Source organism: Dermochelys coriacea, chromosome 6 (genome assembly GCF_009764565.3).
Source record: "Dermochelys coriacea isolate rDerCor1 chromosome 6, rDerCor1.pri.v4, whole genome shotgun sequence".
NCBI classification, from domain to species: domain Eukaryota; kingdom Metazoa; phylum Chordata; order Testudines; family Dermochelyidae; genus Dermochelys; species Dermochelys coriacea.
The window spans coordinates 21,937,788-21,960,047 of record NC_050073.1 but is presented as its reverse complement, the minus strand read 5'-3'; the positions used below and the strand labels follow the sequence as shown (position 1 = coordinate 21,960,047).

Here is a 22,260-nt window from a genome sequence, read left to right as displayed (position 1 = left end):
AGGCTGTACAACAGGTTTACTGCTTGTGAGGACATATTATAATATTTCAAAAGGTACAAACAAGATAGACTTAAAAACAAAATAAGGATACTAGAATAAATCTGTAAACAAGTAAGGGTGCAATGAAAGTAAATTGAGACTTAGAAAGTCTCTTCTTTCACAAGAATTTCAGTATCTGATCATAGAATCATAGAAGATTAGGATTGGTAGAGATCTCAGGAGGTCATCTAGTCCAACCCCCTGCTCAAAGCAGGACCAACACCAACTAAACCATCCTAGCCAGGGCTTTGTTAAGACAGGCCTTAAAAACCTCTAAGGATGGAGATTACATCACCTTCCTAGGTAATCCATTCCAAGAACTTCACCACCCGCCTAGTGAAATAGTTTTTCCTAATATCCAACCAATATCCTCCCGCACTGCAACTTGAGACCATTGCTTCTTGTTCCATCATCTGCCACCACTGAGAACAGCCTAGCTCCATTCTCTTTGGAACTCCCCTTCAGGTAGTTGGGGGCTCCTATCAAATCCTCCATCACTCTTCTCCTCTGCAGACTAAACAAGCCCAGTTCCCTCAGCCTCTCCTCATAAGTCATGTGCCCCAGCCCCCTAATAATTTTCTTTGCCCTCCACTGGACTCTCTCCAATTTGTCCACATCCTTTCCATAGTGGGGTTCCCAAAACTGAATGCAGTACTCCAGAGGTGGTCTCACCAGTGCCGAATAGAGCGGAATAATCACTTCCTTCAATCTGATGGCAATGCTCCTGCTAATGCAGCCCAATATACCATTAGCCTTCTTGGCAACAAGGGCACACTGTTGACTCATATCCAGCTTTTCGTCCAGTGTAATCCCCAGGTCCTTTTCTATAGAACTGTCGCTTAGCTAGTTGGTCCCCAGCCTGTAGCAGTGCATGCGATTCTTCTGTCCTAAGTGCAGAACTCTCTACTGGTCCTTGTTGAACCTCATCAGATTTCTTTTGGCCCAATTCTCTAATTTGACTAGGTCACTCTGGACCCTATCCCTACCTTGCAGCGTATCTACCTCTCCCCCCATCTTAGTGTCATCCGTTAACTTACTGAGGGTGCAATCCATCCCATCATCCAGATATTTAATGAAGATGTTGAACAAAACCAGCCCCAGGACTGATCCCTGGGGGCACTCCACTTGATACCAGCTGCCAACTAGACAATGAGCTGTTGATCACTACCCATTGAGCCCAACGATCTAGCCAGCTTTCTATCCACCTTATAGTCCATTCATCCAATCCATAATTTTTTAACTTGCTTTTTTAACTGTGGAAGACCATATCAAAAGCTTTGCTAAAGTCAAAATATATCATGTCCACGCTTTCCCCATATCCACAGAACCAGTTATCTCATCATCAAAGGCAATCAGGTTGGTCAGGCATGACTTGCCCTTGGTGAATCCATGTTGACTGTTCCTGATCACCTTCCTCTCCTCCAAGTGCTTCAAAATACAGTAACTCCTCGCTTAACGTAAAAATGTGACTTTAAGCGAAACGATGTTAAGTGAATTCAATTTCCCCATAAGAATTAATATAAATGCAGGGTGGGGGGGGGGTTAGGTTCCAGGGAAATTTTTTTCAGCAGACAAAATACTATATACATATATACAGAGACAGAGAGAGAGAGAGATGCGCATTGCCCCTTTAAGTACGCTGACACTTTGTCTGGTGAAAAAAATTTCACCAGACAAAGTGTCAGCATACTTAAAGAGGCAATGCACATCTCTCTCTCTCTCTCTGTCTCCCACACACTGGGTGTGTCTCTGTCTCTGTCTGCCATGCTGTCTCTCCTCCCTCCTTTAGTGCTGCCTTGTAGAGTGTGAGGCTACACTAACAACAATGTGTTAACCTTTGAGGGCTCAGCTGAATGCTAGTTCATTATTTAGCAATAAGGCATCCCCTGGGAAATATCCCACCCTCATTCATCCTCTAACTTCACCATCTCAGCCAAGCTACACATTGCTGTGTAAAGTCTTAAATTGTTTGTTTAAAACTTATACTCTGTGTGTGTATGTATATATATATATGGCAGACAGAGACAGAGAGACACACCCTGTGTGTGGGAGAGAGAGAGAGAGAGAGAGAGATGTGCATTGCCCCTTTAAGTACGCTGACACTATTCTAAGTACATTGCCTTTAAAAAGATCAGGACGTTGAGATAGCAGCTGTGGCCAGCTCTCTCTGTCCTGAGCCCTGTCCTGTCCCCAGGGGTGAAAGTAAGTCGAGTGACTTACCGGTACGCTGGGGCCGGCTCTGGCCCCCGGAAGGGGTGGGGCCTGGGGTGGGGCTGAGGGGGTCAGAGCCAGACCCAGCCCACCCTGTAAGGTAAATGCCTCCCCCTTTTCCTCCTCCTCCCCCTCCACCGGGGTAGCAGCAGCAGCCTGGGGCTCCAGGGGCTATTTAAAGGGCCTAGGGCTCCCCTGCTTCTACTGCCCCATCCTTTAATTAGTCACCAGAGCCCTGGGGAAGTGGCAGGGCTCCAGGAGCTATTTAAAGGACCGAGGTGGCAGAGGCAGCTGGAGCCCCGACCTTTTAAATAGCCCCTGGAGCCCCCGCTACCCCAGGGCTCTGGAGGCTATATAAAGGGCCTGCAGCTCCCCTGCTTCTACCACCCCAGTCCTTTAAATAGCCCCCGGAGCCATGGAGTAGCATGGCTCTGGTAGCAATTTAAAGGGCCTGGGGCTCCAGCCACTGCTGGAAGCCCCAGGCCCTTTAAATTGCCCCCTGGGGACAGGGCCGGCTTTAGGATTTTTGCCGCCCCAAGCAAAAAAATTTATGGCTGCCCCCACCTTTTTTTTGTGCCCCTGGCTCCACCCCAACTCTGCCCCTTCCCCAAATCCATGGCCCCACCTCCTCCCCCTGGCAATGCAGCATTCCCCCCCTACCCCATTGCTTCCTGCGGTTCCCCACCCCTGCAACCCCCTCCGCGCCCTAGCTCACCTCCACTCTGCCTGCTCCCCTGAACACGCCGCCGTTCCACTTCTCCCCCCTCCCTCTCAGGCGAGGGAGAGGCAGCGAATTCAGGGGAGCAGGTGGAGCGGACGTGAGTGAGGATGGGGGGATGCAGGAAGTAACGGGGGGGTAGAGGAACCGTTCCCCGCCTCAGCTCACCTCCGCTCCACTACCGCCGCCTCCCCCGAGTGCACCGCCACTCGGCTTCTTCTCCCTCCCTCCCAGGCTTGCTGTGCCAAACAGCTGTATCGCACGTGGCAAGCCTGGGAGGGAGAGGGGAGAAGCGGAGCGGTGACGGCGCACTCAGGGGAGCAGGCGGAGGTGAGCAGGGGAGGCAGGGGCACATTTCTAGGGGCAGCATGGCCGGCGCCGGAATGCCACCCCTAGAAATGTACCGCCCCAAGCACCTGCTTGTGTTACTGGTGTCTAGAGTGGCCCTGCCTGGGGAAGGCAGGTTGCCCCAGTACGGTGCACCGGCTCTTGCCGGTATGCCGTACCGGGGCATACCGGCTTACTTTCACCTCTGCCTGTCCCCACCTTGCTCTATATGGAGAAAGGGTAAGCGGGAGGTAGGAGTAGGGGGGAGAAGGACACCCTGACATTAGTCCCCTTCTTCTCCCTCCCCTGCACAGCAAGCAGGAGGCTCCCGGGAGCAGCTCCAAAGCAGAGGGCAGGAACAGCACAGGGCAGTGGGGGGAGGGACAGCTGAACTGCCAGCAATTGATAGCCTGCTGGGCGGCTGACGCACAGGGAACTTAGGGGAGCGGGGAGCTGATAGGGGGGCTGCCGGTCCACTCTGATTTCAAGTCCCCACCAGCTAGAAGCAATGGGCTGCTCTTCCTGCAAGCGGTGGACAAAGCAGGCAGCTGCCAAACAACCTTATAAAGGAGCATTGCACAACTTTAAATGAGCATGTTCCCTAATTGATCAGCAACGTAACAATGTTAACAGGGACGACTTTAAGTGAGGAGTTACTGTAGATTCCTTGAGGACCTGCTCCATGATTTTTCCAGGGACTGAGGTGAGGCCAACCAGTCTGTAGTTCGCCGGATTCTCCTTCATATGACACCCTAATGCCAAATCCTATAGCAAAGGAGAAGCTGCTATGCAAGAACCTCCAGTTCAGGTAGCTAATACAAAATTTTCCATTTGGTGGCACTCAAGCCCATTTGTGTTAAAATGATCATTGTTCTGGGAAGGAGGAAGTAGAGACCTACTTCCCATTTGTGTGCATCCCTCATATTTGAGCATTTAAATAAAAAACACTGAGATGCTACAGCAATGGACACTTTAGATGTAATACCAAGAAATATTGTCTGACACACTATGGACCATTTCCCAATCTTATTTATGCTCAGGCAACAATATATGAGCATAATCAATGTCAGAATTTAATTCTCTCAAAGTAATTTCTACCTCACATTTCTTCCTTAAAACAACTTTCTAGAGTATAATTACAATGGCAGACATTACAAAGTGAATGTTTACCCATGGTTAACACTCAGTGATGGAACTTCCTTATATGTCACATTTTATTATTATTATATTTATACAGCACCATAAATGTGCACGATGTTATACAAACAAATAATAGTAAATAACATCAAACAACATTCTTTAATAACTGTATAAATGTTGATAGTGGTGGCCACTTTACAGCAACTGTATCCTGGGCAACTAGCTATATCATTCTATGAAACATTTCTTTATTCATTTACAGAGCATCTCTCATACTTGTCAAGGCACTTAACAGTCGGACAGTAAGCAGCAACATGCAGAAATAAGATTAAAACACAAAGAAAAATGAACAACACAGAAATACATAACTAAACATAAATGCAGTTTTTTTAGAGCATTAACTAAAGGCACAGGTCCGCTATGCCTTGTATCCCAGAATTCATAAACATTTCACAATGCACACAGGCCTTGGAAGATTTATAACCCTGAAATTAATGTATGATGTCAATTTACACCTCCTTCGACGACTGTACAACATCGACTATTGTGCTTTTATCCCAAATCAGGTGGTGTAGGGAGGGATCAACTCATAATTCTTGACCATTTTATTTGTAAGGAGTAGATCAAATGCACAATCCTGCTCCCAATGGACTTAGTGAGGGTTTTGCTTTCAATGACTTCAAGGGGAGTAAGATTGGGAACATCTGGAAAAATTCAAAAATACAGCAAGGTTTTACTAGCTGCCTAAAAGCAGGGTTCCTTGACCACAGTTCTACTCTAGGGCCAATTTTAGCACTAAGGCAATGAGAATTCTATAGCAAATAATAGCAAACTTCAGCATCAGCTTTTTATTCTGAGTAATATCCGTTGGATTAACACAGCCACATTCAGGACAAAGGTTATGAAAAAGAGCAGAAGAATTCCAGCTGAAAATGTACAACTTTACAGGGCCTTAAAGATTTTTTGTTAAACTGACTCCTTTGGCTGTTACTAAATAAATATTGAACATTCGGTGTTCTCCCAGGCGGGAATGAAAACTCACCAGTTTCCTAAGAAGTCTAAAAGACGCTTCACACATTCTGATTACTAACGACAATGCTATCAAATTTAAAGCCACATGCGGTGCTTGCCAAGCACTCATTATACTGTACCCCCATGAGATATTGCTTGCAAGAGGATTTGCAATTGTTGGATTGTTACAATTATTGCTTTTCTGTTAAAGACAGAGAGGGACAGAAATGACAGACGAAAAAGGAAAGAAGAAATTAAGGAGCTCCAACTGATTTGAAAAATATAAGAATATACTCTCTCCTGAGAGTAACAAGAAGATAGTAACATGAGCATTATATTTGCTTTAAAGTGAAGCTATTGCCTGTTTCTTTCCCCTGGAATTTTCTGGAAACTACTTAGGGACAGGTCATGGCCAGTCCTGGTCTGAAGCACCTACTTCTACTCCCTAGACCTGGTGCACTGTACCACTGCTTCCTGTAAGTAGGGAGAAGCAAACCTGATCTAGTGAAAAAACTGTCCTGAATTCCAGACCAAAGAACCCTGGAGAAGGTCAGATAAATTAAAAAAAAATGTTTTTAAAAATCTGTAACAAAACCATGAATTACTGTCTCCCCTGCTCAAACTCCCCCATGGTATGGATACTTACAAGCCTAATGTGAGACTAAATCAGTAAATGGTTGTCTCTTGATCTTCGAACTTGAGGAAATTATGTGGCAATCTCTCACCACTTCACAATCTTTAATGTACTTATTCTCACTGTGAAATAGGTGGTACCCCCATTTTACAAATGAGGAATGGAAGCCCAGAAAGTTTTAAATGACTTGCCCAAGGTCACATAGAAAAATCTATGGAGGAGCAGGGACACCCTTCCTCTCAGGTATTAGATATTACTCTTTACAGATATGTAAAAAAAGAAAAAGGATGTTTTTGTAAAGAAAGGAATCAATGTTCATGAATTAACAAGAGCACAAAATAGACAAGAGAGGCAGCAAGGAACATTTAGTCTATGCTGTAAGGAAAACAATATAACCATTAGAATTGGAAAATTTACAACTTTTCACCACCCTAAATGCCCCAATGATTGGAGAAGCAAGCGCTAGATTTATACAGGAATTTTTCCAACACTCTGTTATTTGCATAGGGATACCTAAGTACTATAGTAAAAATGTTTTAAAATATATTACTAATAGAGGATATTTTAAGCAATCAACTTGGGTTTCATGATTTTACCATCAGCTTACATACAACAGGCAAATAGGTTTACTCTTTTATAGGGCTGTTTGAAAATTTTTCATTTTAACTGTTTTTCAACTAAATTAAAAGTGTCTGCTTTCTGAGTAACATTTCGATTTTTTGGTTTTCAGGTGAAATTTTTCAATATTAAAATTTCCAATGGGGAAAAAAAATCAAAATTTCGGGGGGGAAGAAAGGAAAAAACATAATTTTACCTGAGCTAATAGACAAAGTCCAAACTTTGCAATGCAAAGATTGAATTACTGGCAGTTGCAAAGGAGATGGATCATTGAAATGGGAGCATTACCTGGAGAAGGAGGAGCACTGGAGGACGACTGCTCTGCGGAAAGAGATGCCCAGGATTGCTGACGGTCTGAGTCACAGCAAAGATGCACACAAGAGACAGAAAGAAAGGAGGAGAAAAAAAGAGACAGCTGGAGAGATGGCAACATGTTTGTCTTTAATGCAGAGACTGTGTGGCACCTGTCATCTTTAAAATTAAAAAGGGAAAACCACTGAGGAAAGGAGTTTTAACACAAATCTTTTCATTTACTATTGATTAAATATAAGTAAAATGCTTTGATAAGTATTTTCTGCCTCTTTTTAGTATCATTTGAAACTAAGTCCCCACAAGGGGAGGCATTCTGCCTCCCTTTACCTCCCCATGCACAGTGGAAGAAGATCTACTACTAAACTCTTGCGGGCTGGAGATTAATATTCCTTCATGCACCTAGCCTGTTCTGCAGCATGGTGTGGTCATAGCTATGCCTTCTCCTTGTTCCCTTTGTGGAGCCATTGCCCCAGGGAATAGGGATGGAGCCTCCCTTCTATTCCCCTGAGCACAGGAAGGTAATTCTGCCTGACATTTCTGCAGTCCATACAAGTGCAAGCAAAATAAGTCTCCTTGTGCGCTACCTCTCACAGCTGTATAACCAAATAAGGACCAGACTCAATCTGGCCCTTGGAGGTCATAGTGTAACTTCCTGTCATTTTTTGCCTCTTTAGTAAATTATATTATAGGTGGACATTTCCCATTATAACAACCTGCTCTCAACTGCTTATATCCTTGCCAAACTTTAACCACTTGGGCTGAAATTTCCTATACTAGGTGTCTGCCTCAGGCTGAATTTCTTGGGGAAGTTTCAGCCAAAATGTTGCAGTTGTTTCCAAGAATGAGATTAGCTAAAATATATGTTGTTTTGCCATATTTCAAACCATTCTTACAGTTGTTTTGTTGACAAGCTGTGGCACCTCCCATGCTTTGCAGTGGTGTGTCCTCCTAGTGCTAGGGATGTGTCTTTTGCTGTTCCCTTGAAAAACTGCCCAATTGATAAGATACCACCAAAATCTCAGTCATGCTCACAGTAGAGACGTTTGGCAGCTAAATTCTCCAAAGATTCCGTCTGCCCGGAGCATGCTCCATTCCCTTACTGCTCCTACGTGGTGACTGGACTGCACATGCACCATCCCACAGAACAATTCAGCATGTTGCAGCGTGGTGCTGCAGGGACTGAGTATGCCTATCTGTGCAGTTGCTCCTTGTAGCTGCCAGGGGCTGCTGTGAATGCTGGGCATTGGAACTAAAAGCACTATCTTTCCCATATTCTCAAAGCTCCCCCTGCTGGCACTTGGCAGCGTGGAAGAGGAAGCAGCATGACTCAAATGCAGCAGGAAAAGAGTCAAGACATAGGGGGCTGGAGGGGAGGGGGCAGACTAAGACTGGTTGTGCAAAGAGACTGGGAGCCAAGGACACAGGGTGAAGAATGACATCAGGGAGTGGGAAACCAGGAAGACGACAAGTTGGACAAAGATCAGGCAAGGACTGGCAGGGAGATGAGTACTGTGAGTCAGTGTGGGGTGAAGATTAGGACTCAGGCAAGGAGCCCAGAAGCAGGAATTGGAAGTGGTTGGGCTTGGAAAAATGGTATGTGATCATGTAATGAAAGACTGCACCACAATGCATTCGCACAAGGGGGCTGATTTAAGGTTGCACAGGCAACCTTAATTCTGGCATTTCCTCCCTTTGGAATGCTTCACTTTGCAACCTTAATGTTATTGTAAAGTAGTTTTTTTTCTGTATAATTGTATCCAGGCTAGACTCAGGTACAAAATATATACTTCTCTTCTCTCTTTCTTCCTTTTTTCCCTAAAACCATTTTGAAGACACTGGGGGACAGATTCTCAGGTCTACTGAGTTCACTTTATGCCTGCATAGGAAAAACAAAATGATTTTATATTTGTTGGAGAGCCCTCTCTGACAATTCCCGTGTTGGCGGAATCTCTTTGTGACTTAAAGCAAGCAGAGGTGACTGTCTGTTCCTACTCCTCTTCTCCTCTGCCTATTCCACCACCAGAATTGCACAGTTTGGGATAAAGAGGGAAAAGGTATGGGAGAGGGGCTCTATTATGAGGATTCTTTGTGGGTGCAAATTAAATATACATCTCCATCCCCCCTACATCTTTAAGTTGCACCAGGGCTGGGCAGAGGAAAATCAGGGAGTTACAATTAGCTCCCTGTCATCTCCCCACTGGCCCTGCATCACCACTGTGCCTGAGTTCTGTGTGGGCCAGGTAGAGAATTCAGCCCTGTATATTTTTGGACAGCATAATCCAAGTTCTGGAGTACTTGGACTCAATTCTCTATTACTTAAATTAATGGCTGTTTGCCATTGTCTTCAATGGTTGCAGAGACAGCCCCCACTGTAAGTGGGGCCTCACGGTACTCTCACTAAAGCCTTGATGGTTTGGCACAGCCCTTGCTCTAACCCTAAAAATATGTCGGAATCACTCATTGAAAGGGTATAAGGAAACACTCATAAGAAAGCTCCACCATGAGCATACTTAGAAAAAGCACATGGACATAATGACTTAAAGTGACAAAGAATCCAGACCGCAGCTATTTTCTGTAAAAAAGATAAAGTGGATTATTTAATTATTAAGAGCCCATCCATCTTCGCCAATGCCTAAGTGCATTTTTATAGATGCAACACTCACACATGCATTTTTGTATGAATGCCACAGAAGGTTATGCCTGGAAATTTTGACGGTGCCCTATTATTTTTTAGGAAATAGTTTGGGTGCAATCGCTGGTTGTTTAGTCATCTTTAGAAAGGCAGATAACTTGGTCATGAATGATGCAAAGGAATGGAGGGTGTCTGCTACTTAATAAACAAATATTTTATGAAAGAGCATCATGATATTCTGCCTTTTAATTAAATTGTGATTGTGACCAGATGTGTGAGAATGCATATTTTTGTCTGGCACGGCGTCTTGCGTAATGAAGGGATTATAGCAAGGTACTACACACATACAAGAGCACTGCAAACTATGTTACGTTGTCAAAGTCTGGCATGCTGTATATAAAATTATTTTCCTCAACTTACCAAGCCACTTGAACATTCCTGTTTGTCCTGTATACTTGTAAGAGTTTTGAGAGGACAGAACACAGATAAAAAGGAGAGAAAATAAGTGTCAGAAGAAATAAGAGGAAAACTTTTGATTGACAGCTAAAGAGTTGATATTGAAGGGACTCTAGTATTTGCCTGTAAATCATATGGCCCCTTAGTAGATTTCGGGACTCCAAAAATCTCAAAGATGGGACTTGGCAAATGAAGGCATTCATAAAGCTCTCACACTGTGCTGTTTCGCAGGAAGATATTTCTCAATGGTTGATCCACACAGTCAACTTTATCCTTGTTCACCTGCTAACGACAATAGTGTTTGGCACAACAGAGTTTAAGTGGCAATTGCTACTCAGGAGAAGCCCAGGAAGAATGAAAAAGTAGGAAAGATGCAGATCAGGACTGTAGTGCACCAGAATTACATGAGGAGATTAGACTTCCTGCCTGAACTAAAATATGCCTGGTTTCAATAAACACTGCAATCGCCTCCTCATTTTAATGACCATTAAATTTAAACAAAATCAGCCAACTTTCTGAAGAAAAATGTAAGACCTTAAAAATCTATATGATCTGTAAAACATACCTTTAAAAATTATACCTCATTTGCTTCAGTTAACATTCTTTTGGCCAGAATTAAAACACATAAGTTAACAGCTTTTAATACAATATGCTAGTAACTAAGAAATCATATGTAAAATAACTGATGAATTTACTATGTAACTTTAAAAGCAACAAGATTCTAATTGCAACAGGACTATAAAACAGGTTCCGTTCTCCTTCTGTATGGCTCCATCCCACAAAAGAAACCTACACTGATGAATTACACAGAAGACCATCTGCATTTATGAAAAGTCCTATATATAACAGCTAGATGATATGATAATACTACATTATATGAACTTGAACTAATAGCTTTCTAACTCCAAAACCAACCCCAGGAGGGGAAGAGGGCATACATGGTTTGCAGTGACAAACCAGATTTCAAAGCAGCCATGGGTCATTGTTTAAAGTTTGGGTGTAAGCATACTGGACATGTGGATATGGCTCACTTGAATTTATTCTGGGAAGAGATCATAGAATCGTAGGACTGGAAGGGACCTCAAGAGGTCATCTAGTCCAGTCCCCTGCATGGGGGGATGAGGAGGATGAGTACCTCCTATAGTACCTCCTATTGACTTAAGTACCAGGGTTGCTCTGGCCTCAGTTGCAGAGAATTTAGCTCTCCTGTCAGATAGGCCAAGGTTGAAGGTTTCTCCTATCTGCAGTGGAGCATTTTCATGAGGAGAGCTACTGGGCCTCATCAAGACTAGCCAGTGGACAAAGCCAAACAGAAAATAATCCTTGTTTGGACTCCTAAGAAAGGGGGAGGGAGCAGGTAGTACCACAATCCCCTCTCCTACACATACATGCTTTTAACCATTGTAACTAGGATCCTTTGTATAATTAATACATAGCCCAGTATTTTAATGCATGTTATAAAGGAATTTCTTACCAGAATTTTCATATGCATCAATATTAAAGTCAGACTTTCTATCATCCATCACGTGGTCATAAGTGATATGTGGAACAGTTAACATTTTATCTGGAGAAGAAGGTCCATTGTCCTTCTCTGTTTTAAACTTCTTCTTCACCTAAAAAATATCAACACAAATTAGATCTCTTGTAAGAACACACACTAGAGTGCCTTCTCAATAATGAAATTTACTTGATTAGATTAACCACAGAGGGGAGTCTGACCATTTGTTTTCATTAAAAACTCGCAAGACAATGTACACAAGAGTAGGATAATAACCTTGGTGTCCTGGCCAAATTCTAAGCTGAGTAAATGCAGTCTGCGCACCTGAATTCTCCTTCCAGCTGGATTATAGTACTGTCTTTCATTTCCCATCTGTAGTCTGTCACCTTTAAGGGCAGCGGGGCCTGAATCAGCAAAATCCTGTTCTAATGCATGGCCCTTTAAGGAAAAGTGTTCTATGGGAGAATCAGATGTCAAGCTGGAAATGGAGGCCAGGTGTTTAGTCAGGTGACTAACACTCAGCTCATAGAACAACTGTATGGAGCTCAGTCACGGGATGACTGAAGGGAGGAAGCAATAGTACTCGTGAATCTAGAGTCCAGGAAGACTCTGAGGGAGGCTCCCTGAAGCAGAAATTGAACCCCCATGAGGGTAAGCCAGGAAAGTCAATAAGGATTACAGCACAGCCCCAGGAAGGAGGGCTGTGGTCACCCTGTCTTAGGGGCAAAGCAGGTTGAGCCCAGGGAGGATAAGAGGCCTGGGAAGAAGAAGCAGGGCAGCTTGTGACTACAGGCAGGGCCAGATTTCCAAGTAGACACAGTAGGCACATGCCTAGAGGCGCCGGAGTTCTAGGGGTGCCTAAAAGTTAAAAGTGGGTTAAAAGTTTCATTTTTTAAGGAAAACACAAAAGTCAGCTGTAGGCAGGAGGGAGGCTGAAGATGCTCTGCCTCGCGGCACAGAAGCTGTAAATCAGAGAGCAGAAAGACCTTTTATTTAGGGCTCCCAGAGCCTGGAACCCATTGTAGAAGGTGGGTCTGGATTCCCTCTATGCTGCCACCCTGGTAGAGGGTGCAATGAGTCTTGTTAAGGGGAGGAGGAAAGAACTAACCAGAGCCCAGGAGGGCTGGAAGTTGAGCTTGGGAAAAGAAGGGTTAGAGACTACTGTGTGCCTGGCACAGATCCATGATGGAAGATTAGCACTTTCCTTTGGACTCTGAATGCCCCAGAAGCTGGGCATTCAGAGTGACTTAGCTGGAGGGCCAACTCACCTCAGCAAATGAAACCATGCTGATGTCCAAGGAAGTCACTGAAAACTCAGGAGGGAAACTGTGGCAGGTTGACTGCAGTGCCATGCTACACCATGGGGGACATGCTTCATGGTCCTCAACATTTATGTTACTTTCCATTGTTCAAATGGTGATGACATTTCACTTCTAAAACAGCTGTATTTCAGCTGAGATGTTATTCCTATATATGAAGGCTGCCTAAAATCTCTCCTGTGGGTTTTTTTTTAAAGAGTGTTAAGATAAGATTTTATTGAACTCGAATGCTTCTAGTAGTGTATGGCACAAATTTGAAATTTAGCAGAGGGGTAGTCTGTTTTGATCAACAGAGCTTGCCAGAAGCTTGTTATATCATATCATCCAAGCTTCTATCTTTCTTCAGCATGCCACATAGAATGAAACCATCAAACAGGCAGGACACAGACAAAATGAATTTTCCCATTGCTTTCTCCCAACAAAATTCCCTTTTATCTATGGGAAGGTGCACTGGGCTAGAAGCCAGGAGACGATGCATTGTAGACATATCTCCTTTTACTAACTGGTGTTAAGAATTCTATGCCCTTCACAACTCGTTTGTTGAGCCAAGCCTCATACTCCACACTACACTTCTTAGCCTCTTCATTCATACACAACCCTGGCTGCATTCACTGAGCATTATCCTGTGCACTGAATCAGGCAGGGGTCTATGGAAATAATATTATGTGGTCATAGATTATACAATAATACATATTTGCAAGGGTACAGAATTAAGGTTGCACAAGCACTTTTAATTCTAGCATTTCCTGAGTTTTGAGTGTTTGATTTTGCAACCTTAAATACTTTCTATATTTGCGTGTGTGTGTAGGTGTGGGTGTGTAGTATATATTATTAGAGAAAAATCCAAAACAGAACATCAGATCTGAAACTTCTTGAACTTTCACAACCAAATCCAAACCTGAATCTGAGTTTTTCTACTGGTGTTCACTTTTTATATATTTAGTGGAGATAAGCAGTATTCAGATGCAGTTAAGGTTTAATAAAGGTTTTGGGTTCATATCTAATGGTTTTATCGGTTCTGGTGAGACTTCACTCAGTCACAAATGACAGAAATCACCTTTTTGATTTTGGCTTCATCTGAACCATAGCCTGAAAATAGACCATGTCCAAGTTTAAAATTACCCTGCAGCTAAAACTGTAGAGACAGGAAGTCAGGACTGAAATCCAATCCCTCTCTGAAATCTGAAGGAGCTCTGATTTCAGCTTCTCTCTAGTATGTAGTTTGCAAAATTCCCACAGCAAAAGGATGCAGAGTGGTTTAGGGTTCTTCAAGAAAAGGCACTATAAATATTAGATTAGTATTCTCATTATCATTGCTAGCTCATTTCACAAGATGATTTTTTTTTAAACAGGATAATTCCTAGGATCATGCATATTGGAATAATTACTGAAACACTGATTTGTAGTAAAAAAAAAAAAAAAAACCTCTGCTAATTCAGCAATGAGTTACATATGTTACAAACTTTATTCAATAACACATTTAAAATAAACAGGTACTGGCTTCTGTGCTGAAGAATCATAGTACCCTCCTAATTCAGCTATTATATACTAGACAAAAGTGGCCTGATAAAGGCAAATTAGGAAACGTAATCAAAATAATTTTTCGGAAGGTAAAACAAGATTACCATACTGCCTACATAAATCACTTGCGGTTTCATGGCTACAATGGGCCAGATCCTCAACTGCTACAAACAGACATAGCTCTATTGACATTAATTGACTATGCCTATCTAGTCCAGGTAAGGATCTAGCCCAATATTCTTTTTCACTTCCTCAGCAAGCCTGTTACATACTTCTGCCACATACTGTTAAACAGTTGTAACCGGAAGGGGTGAAGTAATACATAATATAAATTTATATTTGCAAAGTGCCTTTCATAGCAAAATATTCTAAAGTGCTTTACAAGTCATTTACATAGACTAATACTTAGGTATAACTAATTATGGGGTGGAGGGAGAGAAACATACAGCTAACTAGCCCCTTGCATACTCCACAAAGTTGGGGGAAAGGGACATTTTAGCCAAGAAAACAAAGACAAAATTCTTATAAAGTAGTACCCTGGGACCATTAATGCCAATTCCTTAAGAAGAGGAACCCCCCTGTGCCTGTAAGAACAAACATGCAAACTGTGTAGCCGGACACACAAATGGGTATTTGCAGACACAATTACTTGAATGTGGGTGTGTGCACACTTGCATAATGCAAGTTTAGGAGGGCCTCTGGCTCTTTGGAAATTTGATCCTCATGCTTGAGGCAAAGCAAATAGGCCCTCATTTTTTCAGGTTTCATCCAACACAACCAAATCATATAAATTAAGTGGAACTCAATTTTATCTGCCTAGTACAGTTCAGTCTACATATCAGGTATTTATTTTAATTATACTGTATATGCACAGTTGTATTTGTATAACAACATATATTATTTGAAATCATGTGACATGAAATACTACTGAATGTAAACACAATGTGTTATTACCAGAGGGCAGATTGAGCCATAAGAATAAAATTTGAGAGCAGCATAGTATTTTACCATTGCAAGGGCAAGTGCTTGTTTTACCTTCCCATTGCTCATTATTTCGCAGTGTCCTGCATTCAATTACTGGTTGATAGAAATGCGTTATGTCACTGCTGTGTCCCTCAAAACTCTCGTGTCCATCGAAATCAAACCAGTGAATTGCTGCAAAGTAAACTGCAGATATAAATGTTTCTATCTGGAAAATCCCAATGTTCATTTAAAAAGCAAAACTTTAAGACCAAGCAATATCCTGTAATACAAATACAATTTATAGCCTCTGGAGAATGAGCAAATTCCATTCAATCTACCAAGCATATGTATTCACTGAACAATCAAAATGGGAAAGAAAACCAGGGTTACTTACCGATACCATTACTGATTTCTTTGGTTTTGGACTAGGTGACATCAAATGATAATTTTTGGCAGGTTTTCTTATGTATATTTTCCACGTAGAAGAGTCTGGGTTTTCTGCTGCATAGCACCTCCATGCAGTCTAAAATAAATGTTAGCAGTACAATTATTACAATAGATTCATTGTTAAAGCTTCTAAAATGTGATTTTCCTGAAAGTTAAAGAGGATATTAAAAATTATTGATGTGTTCAGGTTCCTTCAGAAATGAAGAATAATTTATCATGTTGCATTATGGAAAATCCTCATTTAGTAAATTCAGTCCATCTAATTTTAAATTGTTTGATAAACAAAAAAGGGGGAGACATGTTCTTTATTTAACCACATGTTTTATTTGCAATAAACAGGGTCAGGACAATATGAAGAGAGAAGGATGGCCTGGTAGGAAGCCCTCTGGGGTGGGACTCAAGAGACCTCAGTTGAATTCCCTGCTATGCATGGACTCCCTCCATGACCTTGGTTGGGCACATCACCTATCTTCTCAGGTCACTATCTGTAAAATGGGACTTCCTGGTCTTCCTGATCTCCCAGGAAGTCAACTTCCTGAGAAGCTGGCTCCCCAACATTCCACTTGGCAAGGCTCTTGTAAGCTGGAGCTCCTAATCTCCATGACAATTTATCTGGTAGGCTGTCTGGATTCCCCAGGTGAGCTGGGTTCCTGAGAGCCCAGAGAGCTCAGACCAGAAATTTTTGAAAAATTCCATTTTAGTTCCTCCAAATTGGAATTTTTTGAAAGTGTTCGTCCCATGGAAAATATTGCATAACTGACCTTTTGTTTGGATTTGTAATAGGTTTTGGTTTGTTCATTTTGTTTTTTTATTGAAAATGCAAAATTTTCGGTAGGATAGAAATTTGGTAACTGCACAGCTCTAATTTGTAGTTGCTGCAAGATGTAATGAGAGTACTGGTGATCAGCTCTAACAACTCTTGTATCAAACAAACCACCATCACAGGATATTCTTCTGCAAGAAATTCAAAACAGATGATCTGAACTGTTTGCACTGTCTTTTGAGAAGAATATTTCCAATTCCTCTGGCCATGATTTTCCCTTTAAGGATGGGATTTTCAGAATCACCTAGGGAGTTCTGGATTCCCAATTAATTTTTAATGGGAATTTGGTGTCCAAATCCTTCAGGCAGCTTTGAAAAAAACACAGCCTGAAATAAAAGGGAGAAAATAAATGCATTTAAAATATAGTAGTCCAGGTACCTGAATGAGAGACGCAGCAGCTGGGATTTGACGGTTAAAGTGTTTCTGTCTTTGTTTCTGTTGTACCTTCAGGGCAAAGCCTGAACCGAGAATTCCCTAAGGGAATTAAAGAAATTAAAGAAAATAAAGATCTAACATTCAGAAAAAAAAATTTCAACACTCTGGCCAAATTACATAATATTAATAAAGTTTTATTCAGCATCATAAACAACTTAGCTAATTATTCAGGGGAAATGACTTAATATGCAGTAGTTTTCAGTCTCGGTTAGTATTTCTTCTTGGAACTAAAAATGTTAGTTCTTTTGTGGCCTGATCCAAAGCCTATACAAGTCAGTGGGAATCTTTCAGCTTTGGATCAACCCTCTAGAGAATAAGTGTAGATGGTATTTCACAGTCTGAAAACCACATAAATCCTTGTGCAGATGAAGAGTCAAATCTGAAAGCGCGTTTTTACCCTGATTTGCCTACCCCTTCAGTGTGATGAGAAGTCCATGTATTATTAAGTCATAAGCAAGCCTCTTTGGATGCATCTATAGTAGGGAAATTGGGGCCTATGATTCTCCACCAGTGGTAGCAATGGTGGACGCTGAAGTGTTTTCAGGACTCAGGTGAGTTTACCACTATGTCATCTGACCTGATTCAAGAGCAATTAATATATGAGGTCTAGTAAACCATTCCAAAAGTAAGCATAGTCCAGTTCACTTGTTTAGTTATCACCTCCTCTGTGGAGACATTTAATGTAAGGTTTATCAACACAGTGGTAAAAACAACTGAGACCTGTTTACACTATGGCTTCTACCACTGTTACACCTGGAACTGCACCACTAGAGAATAGTGGTTTCTAATTAAGCCAATGTAAGACAACAGGGCAGCTGGCTATCTTGGCTTTACTGTACTGAACTCTGCCGCTCATCAAATGTTCCAGTTAGAAATTAATAGGAAATGCATTTTGCTCTCTCTGAAATTCATTTAACGGAGGTCACAGAGGCGATGACGATTAAACAAGTGACCCATGCTACATTTAGTTTTGGAATTATTAAGGGTTTGCACTAGACCCAAAGACCTATTCCAGTTGTGTTTAGCTGCATTAGTATTTCTTTTTGACCACGCTCTTAGGACAATGTAGACGCATACAAAGCTTATTATAAACCAATTATTATTACCGGGAGGACACCACCTAACTTTTGTTAGTTGTCCTATGCAAAAAACAGATTAATTATTTCTCCTTTATACCAAAACAACACTGAAAATAAGTTTATTTTACAGCTACAACTAACTGGAAAAACTGACAGGCAAGTTATAAGCATGTTCGTGGAGATACAGACATCAGAATAATTACTTTAAAAACATCCCTGAAGACATTAAATTCAGAAAAAAATCAGGATCAAAGAAATAGCTATACAAGTCATTTATTTATCAAAGGTCATTTCTGAGTAATAGAAAGGGGGGTGAAGGTAAGAATGGAAAAGAACAGACAAAAACAATGCAAGTTTATACTTGTTAAGACACTTCTATGCATATTCTAATAAAGGTTTAAATTTCCTGATTCAGCAAAGCACATGCTTAAATTCATCCCTATTCAGCAGAGTATTTAAATCCATTGACATCAATGATACTTAAGCAGATGCTGAAGTGCTTATGATGTACTGGGGCTTTACAAAACTAAAACATCAGCATTAGTGCACTCACAAAAATGTGAATGTGAATTTAATGAATTGGTACACCTCTAAAACCTGAAGAGAAAGGTATTCTCATTTAAACTTTCATTTTCAGGCTAAAAAAACCTGTTTAAAAGAGAACTCTAGCAAATGTAGACTGCACGACATAGAACACTATATAAAATTGATAAGGAAGCATAAACATTCTTTTTAGCTACTTTTGATATTTTAAATTTTTTTTGGCAAATTGAAGATATTATTCATAAAAGATGCAGTGGTCCATTAATTCATTTAAGAACAAACTGTCAGAAAACCCCCCACAAGAGAACCTACCGCAGGAAGGGCAAAAAATGAGATAGCAAACACGGAAAAACAAGATGCAATGGTCTTTCCTATCCATGTCTGAGGTACCTTATCCCCATAACCAATAGTTGTAACAGTCACCTGTAAAAAGAAGTACATATGACATTACAGAAAATATTAACATAGCCTTCATTCATTTTTTTGACATGCATAGCCAGTTGGTTACAATCAGAGGTGCAAAATTATGCACAAGTCTATTTTTTGCACAAAGCATTTATTTACATTAAGAACTATACTATGTTGCCATTAAATTATAGCTCTGATCAAAAGTTTTTCCACACACACAAAAATGTAAGAAAGTACACTTTTTTAAAAAAAATGAAAATTTCTGCAAAACTATTTTGGTTTCATTTGAAAATTTTCATTTAAAAAATATGGATGGAAATTTGATGAGAATTTAGTCTGTTCTTCAGTTTTTTCTTCTCTCTCTCTCTCTGCTATTTTTTTGGTATGTGTTTGCTGTTTCGGGGGAGTTGTTTTCATTTTTTCATTTTCAAGGCTTTTTGTTTTGTTTTTTGGGGGAAGGGGAAGAAAGGTTGCATTGCCATGTTTAATTGATTAGCTTAGTCACACATCGTAGGATTTTTCCAAATTGAAGCTCTTCATTTGTGAAAATTCTTGTTTTGGGGGAAAAAGTCTATAAAAAGATAATGCCAACAAAAATTTTGAATGGAAAAACCCAGTCAGCTTGGACAGACAATGGTACAGAAACACTTCTAACACTAACTTCCAATAGCATTTTTTTGTTCCATTTCTTCAACCAAATGTGCTAAATTTTTTCTATCTAGGTGTTTATATAAAACCCTGACTAGGGCATTTTTCAGTGTTATAAATATTTGAAACAAATATTTGGTACTCTTAAATAAAGCATATTTTCAAATTAAGGTCATAATCCTGGGGCTTGTCACACACAGGATATGCAAAGCTCATTGAAACCAATAGGGCTTCATGAGGCTGCAGCTGTCTATCCACATGCAACAAGTTGCAGGATTGGGTTCTAAATTGCTTCTAATATTTTCATTGGGCTTTGACAGGATCTCTCAATAAACTTGTCCTCAGTCATGGGTTCTTATTTTAATATATACTAACAGAGTTGTATATAGAAGCAGTGGAGTGCCCTGAAAGATTCAGATAGTCATTCCAACCTATGGTGGTTGTGATATCAACCTGGTTGAATCATAGAATATCAGGGTTGGAAGGGACCTCAGGAGGCCATGTACTCCAACCCCCTGCTCAAAGCAGGACCAATCCCCAATTTTTTCCCCAGATCCCTAAATGACTCCTTCAAGGATTGAACTCATGACCCTGGGTTTAGCAGGCCAATACTCAAACCACTGAGCTATCCCTCCGCCCTTGAGAAACTGGGATGTCTGATGCTCAGATTTCTTAACCTCTAAGGGAGACTATGTTTCAGCATTTGTAAAATGACATTGCTATTTATTATATATTTTTAGACACAAAGACCCCTTATTTTGGGCAGAGAAAGCAACTGGAAGTCATTAGACATTGGTCCTACTTCCATCTTTCCCACTATGTGTGTGAACTTAGGGAAGTCAATTTACCTCTCTCTGCTTGCTTCCTCATTCACAGAAGAATGAAAAGGTACAGGAAATTGAATTACAACAAAGTACATGTTAACATATTGCAAAATACAAGCATTAATTTAAGTCTTCATGACTTGGAAAATTTTACAGTACATGAAATTGCTGGGCCATGGGCTTGCTCTTCCTTCAGGAAACACTGCCAGCCCAATTCTGCTAAGACTGAATTGCTGATTTTATTTACATGCAGATATTTGCTAAGACTACTTCATGGCTCGTGCATCTAAAGGACACGTGCAGTGAATTTGTACAATACCACACGATGTAATCTTGAGATTTATTAGCACATAGTATTGATGTAAGCAGCAAGGGCCAAACTGGAGTGATTTCTGTACAGCAACAAATCCCTAAAACGCAGCCTAATTCACGTAGTACATCAGTACTAACTACAAACAACACGCAACACAGAGGAAACACCTGGAAGTTAGGTTTTCACAACACTGATGTGAAGATTACCACAATACTGATGTAGCATAGTGAGGCTTATTAAGTCTGTACCAAGTCATTATTTACAGGAAGTCAAGGCTTTCTCCTGTGCGCTGCAGAAATAATGGCATCTAATACAACAACAACAGTACAGTAGGTGTAAATTCAACCTCCAAGAGCAATTAAAATTCTTGCAGGTCACAAACCACTTCCAAGTTTGGAAATTTGGCATTCTGTTGGCTACTTTTATCTGGAGGCTACATGTTCTCATGATATGTCACTTGACTGGAAAACTGGGGATGTGGGTCCTAATCCAAGCTATACCATTAACTTGGGCAACGACCTTCAACAAGTTACTTCACCTCCCCCTGCCTTGCTTCCCCTCCCATCCTTTGTCTGTCCTGTCATCTTTAAGACAAATAATGATAAGTAATAAACTCCAAATGGAAATGTGTTGTATTTTTATGTCAGTGGTTGCCAGCTATTAACTGTACTTTATGCCAACGATCATATATGCTCCCCGAAATGAATTCAATTATGAACTGAATTATGAAACATCTGAGAATGCAATTTCTTAATGTTTTTACCTATATAAAAGATGCATTATAGAAATAAGCATTTAGCAACTCACTTATGCTTCAGATTCACTGCAGGTCACAGCTAGACAATACCTAAAATATACTTATTTAAAAAAAATTTATAAAAACCCACAAAATACCCAATATTTAACTAAACAGAAATATAGCATATTTCCAAACTTGCTCCCACCTCTGCAAAAATACATTAAGGGGTTGTCCCTGAACAATGCAACGTGTATGAATAAATGCAAGGTAAAAGGTGGTGTGCTGGACAGAACTCAGGGGAACCTGATCTTGCATTAATGACATTGCAGTTATGCATTCATCAGGTTACTACTGTCTTGTAACAGGAGTAACATCAAAGACGGGAAAGGACCTTGGCCAGATAAGTATTTAGTTGCTTAATAATGCAGATAGGGTCTCAGTGAGATTTTCAAAAGGACCTAAGCAGGTTAGATGCTGTTGTGTTAATTTTGATGGAATAAATGGGTATAGAGAGTTAAAGATGTTAGCATAACCCTCTAACTGTCCAACATTACACAGTTAAACAAAGTTCAGAGTAGTATCTGCATAATTATTACATTGTA

General features: G+C 40.9%; 1 protein-coding gene across 2 annotated transcripts in view; it reads right to left on the bottom strand.

Annotated features, from left to right (window-relative positions):
• KCNQ1 (potassium voltage-gated channel subfamily Q member 1) overlaps window positions 1-22,260 on the bottom strand; it is a 553,100-nt gene that overhangs the window by 355,341 nt on the left and 175,499 nt on the right. The window contains exons 7-11 of one of the 2 annotated variants that reach the window (XM_038406492.2): window positions 19,039-19,149; window positions 17,048-17,143; window positions 15,794-15,922; window positions 11,573-11,711; window positions 6,987-7,052 (exon numbers count right to left, since the gene is read on the bottom strand). In XM_038406492.2, coding sequence (XP_038262420.2) covers window positions 6,987-7,052; window positions 11,573-11,711; window positions 15,794-15,922; window positions 17,048-17,143; window positions 19,039-19,149 — 541 coding nt within the window. The remainder of the gene's footprint in view (window positions 1-6,986; window positions 7,053-11,572; window positions 11,712-15,793; window positions 15,923-17,047; window positions 17,144-19,038; window positions 19,150-22,260) is intronic. The other variant, XM_038406493.2, reaches the window with a different exon arrangement.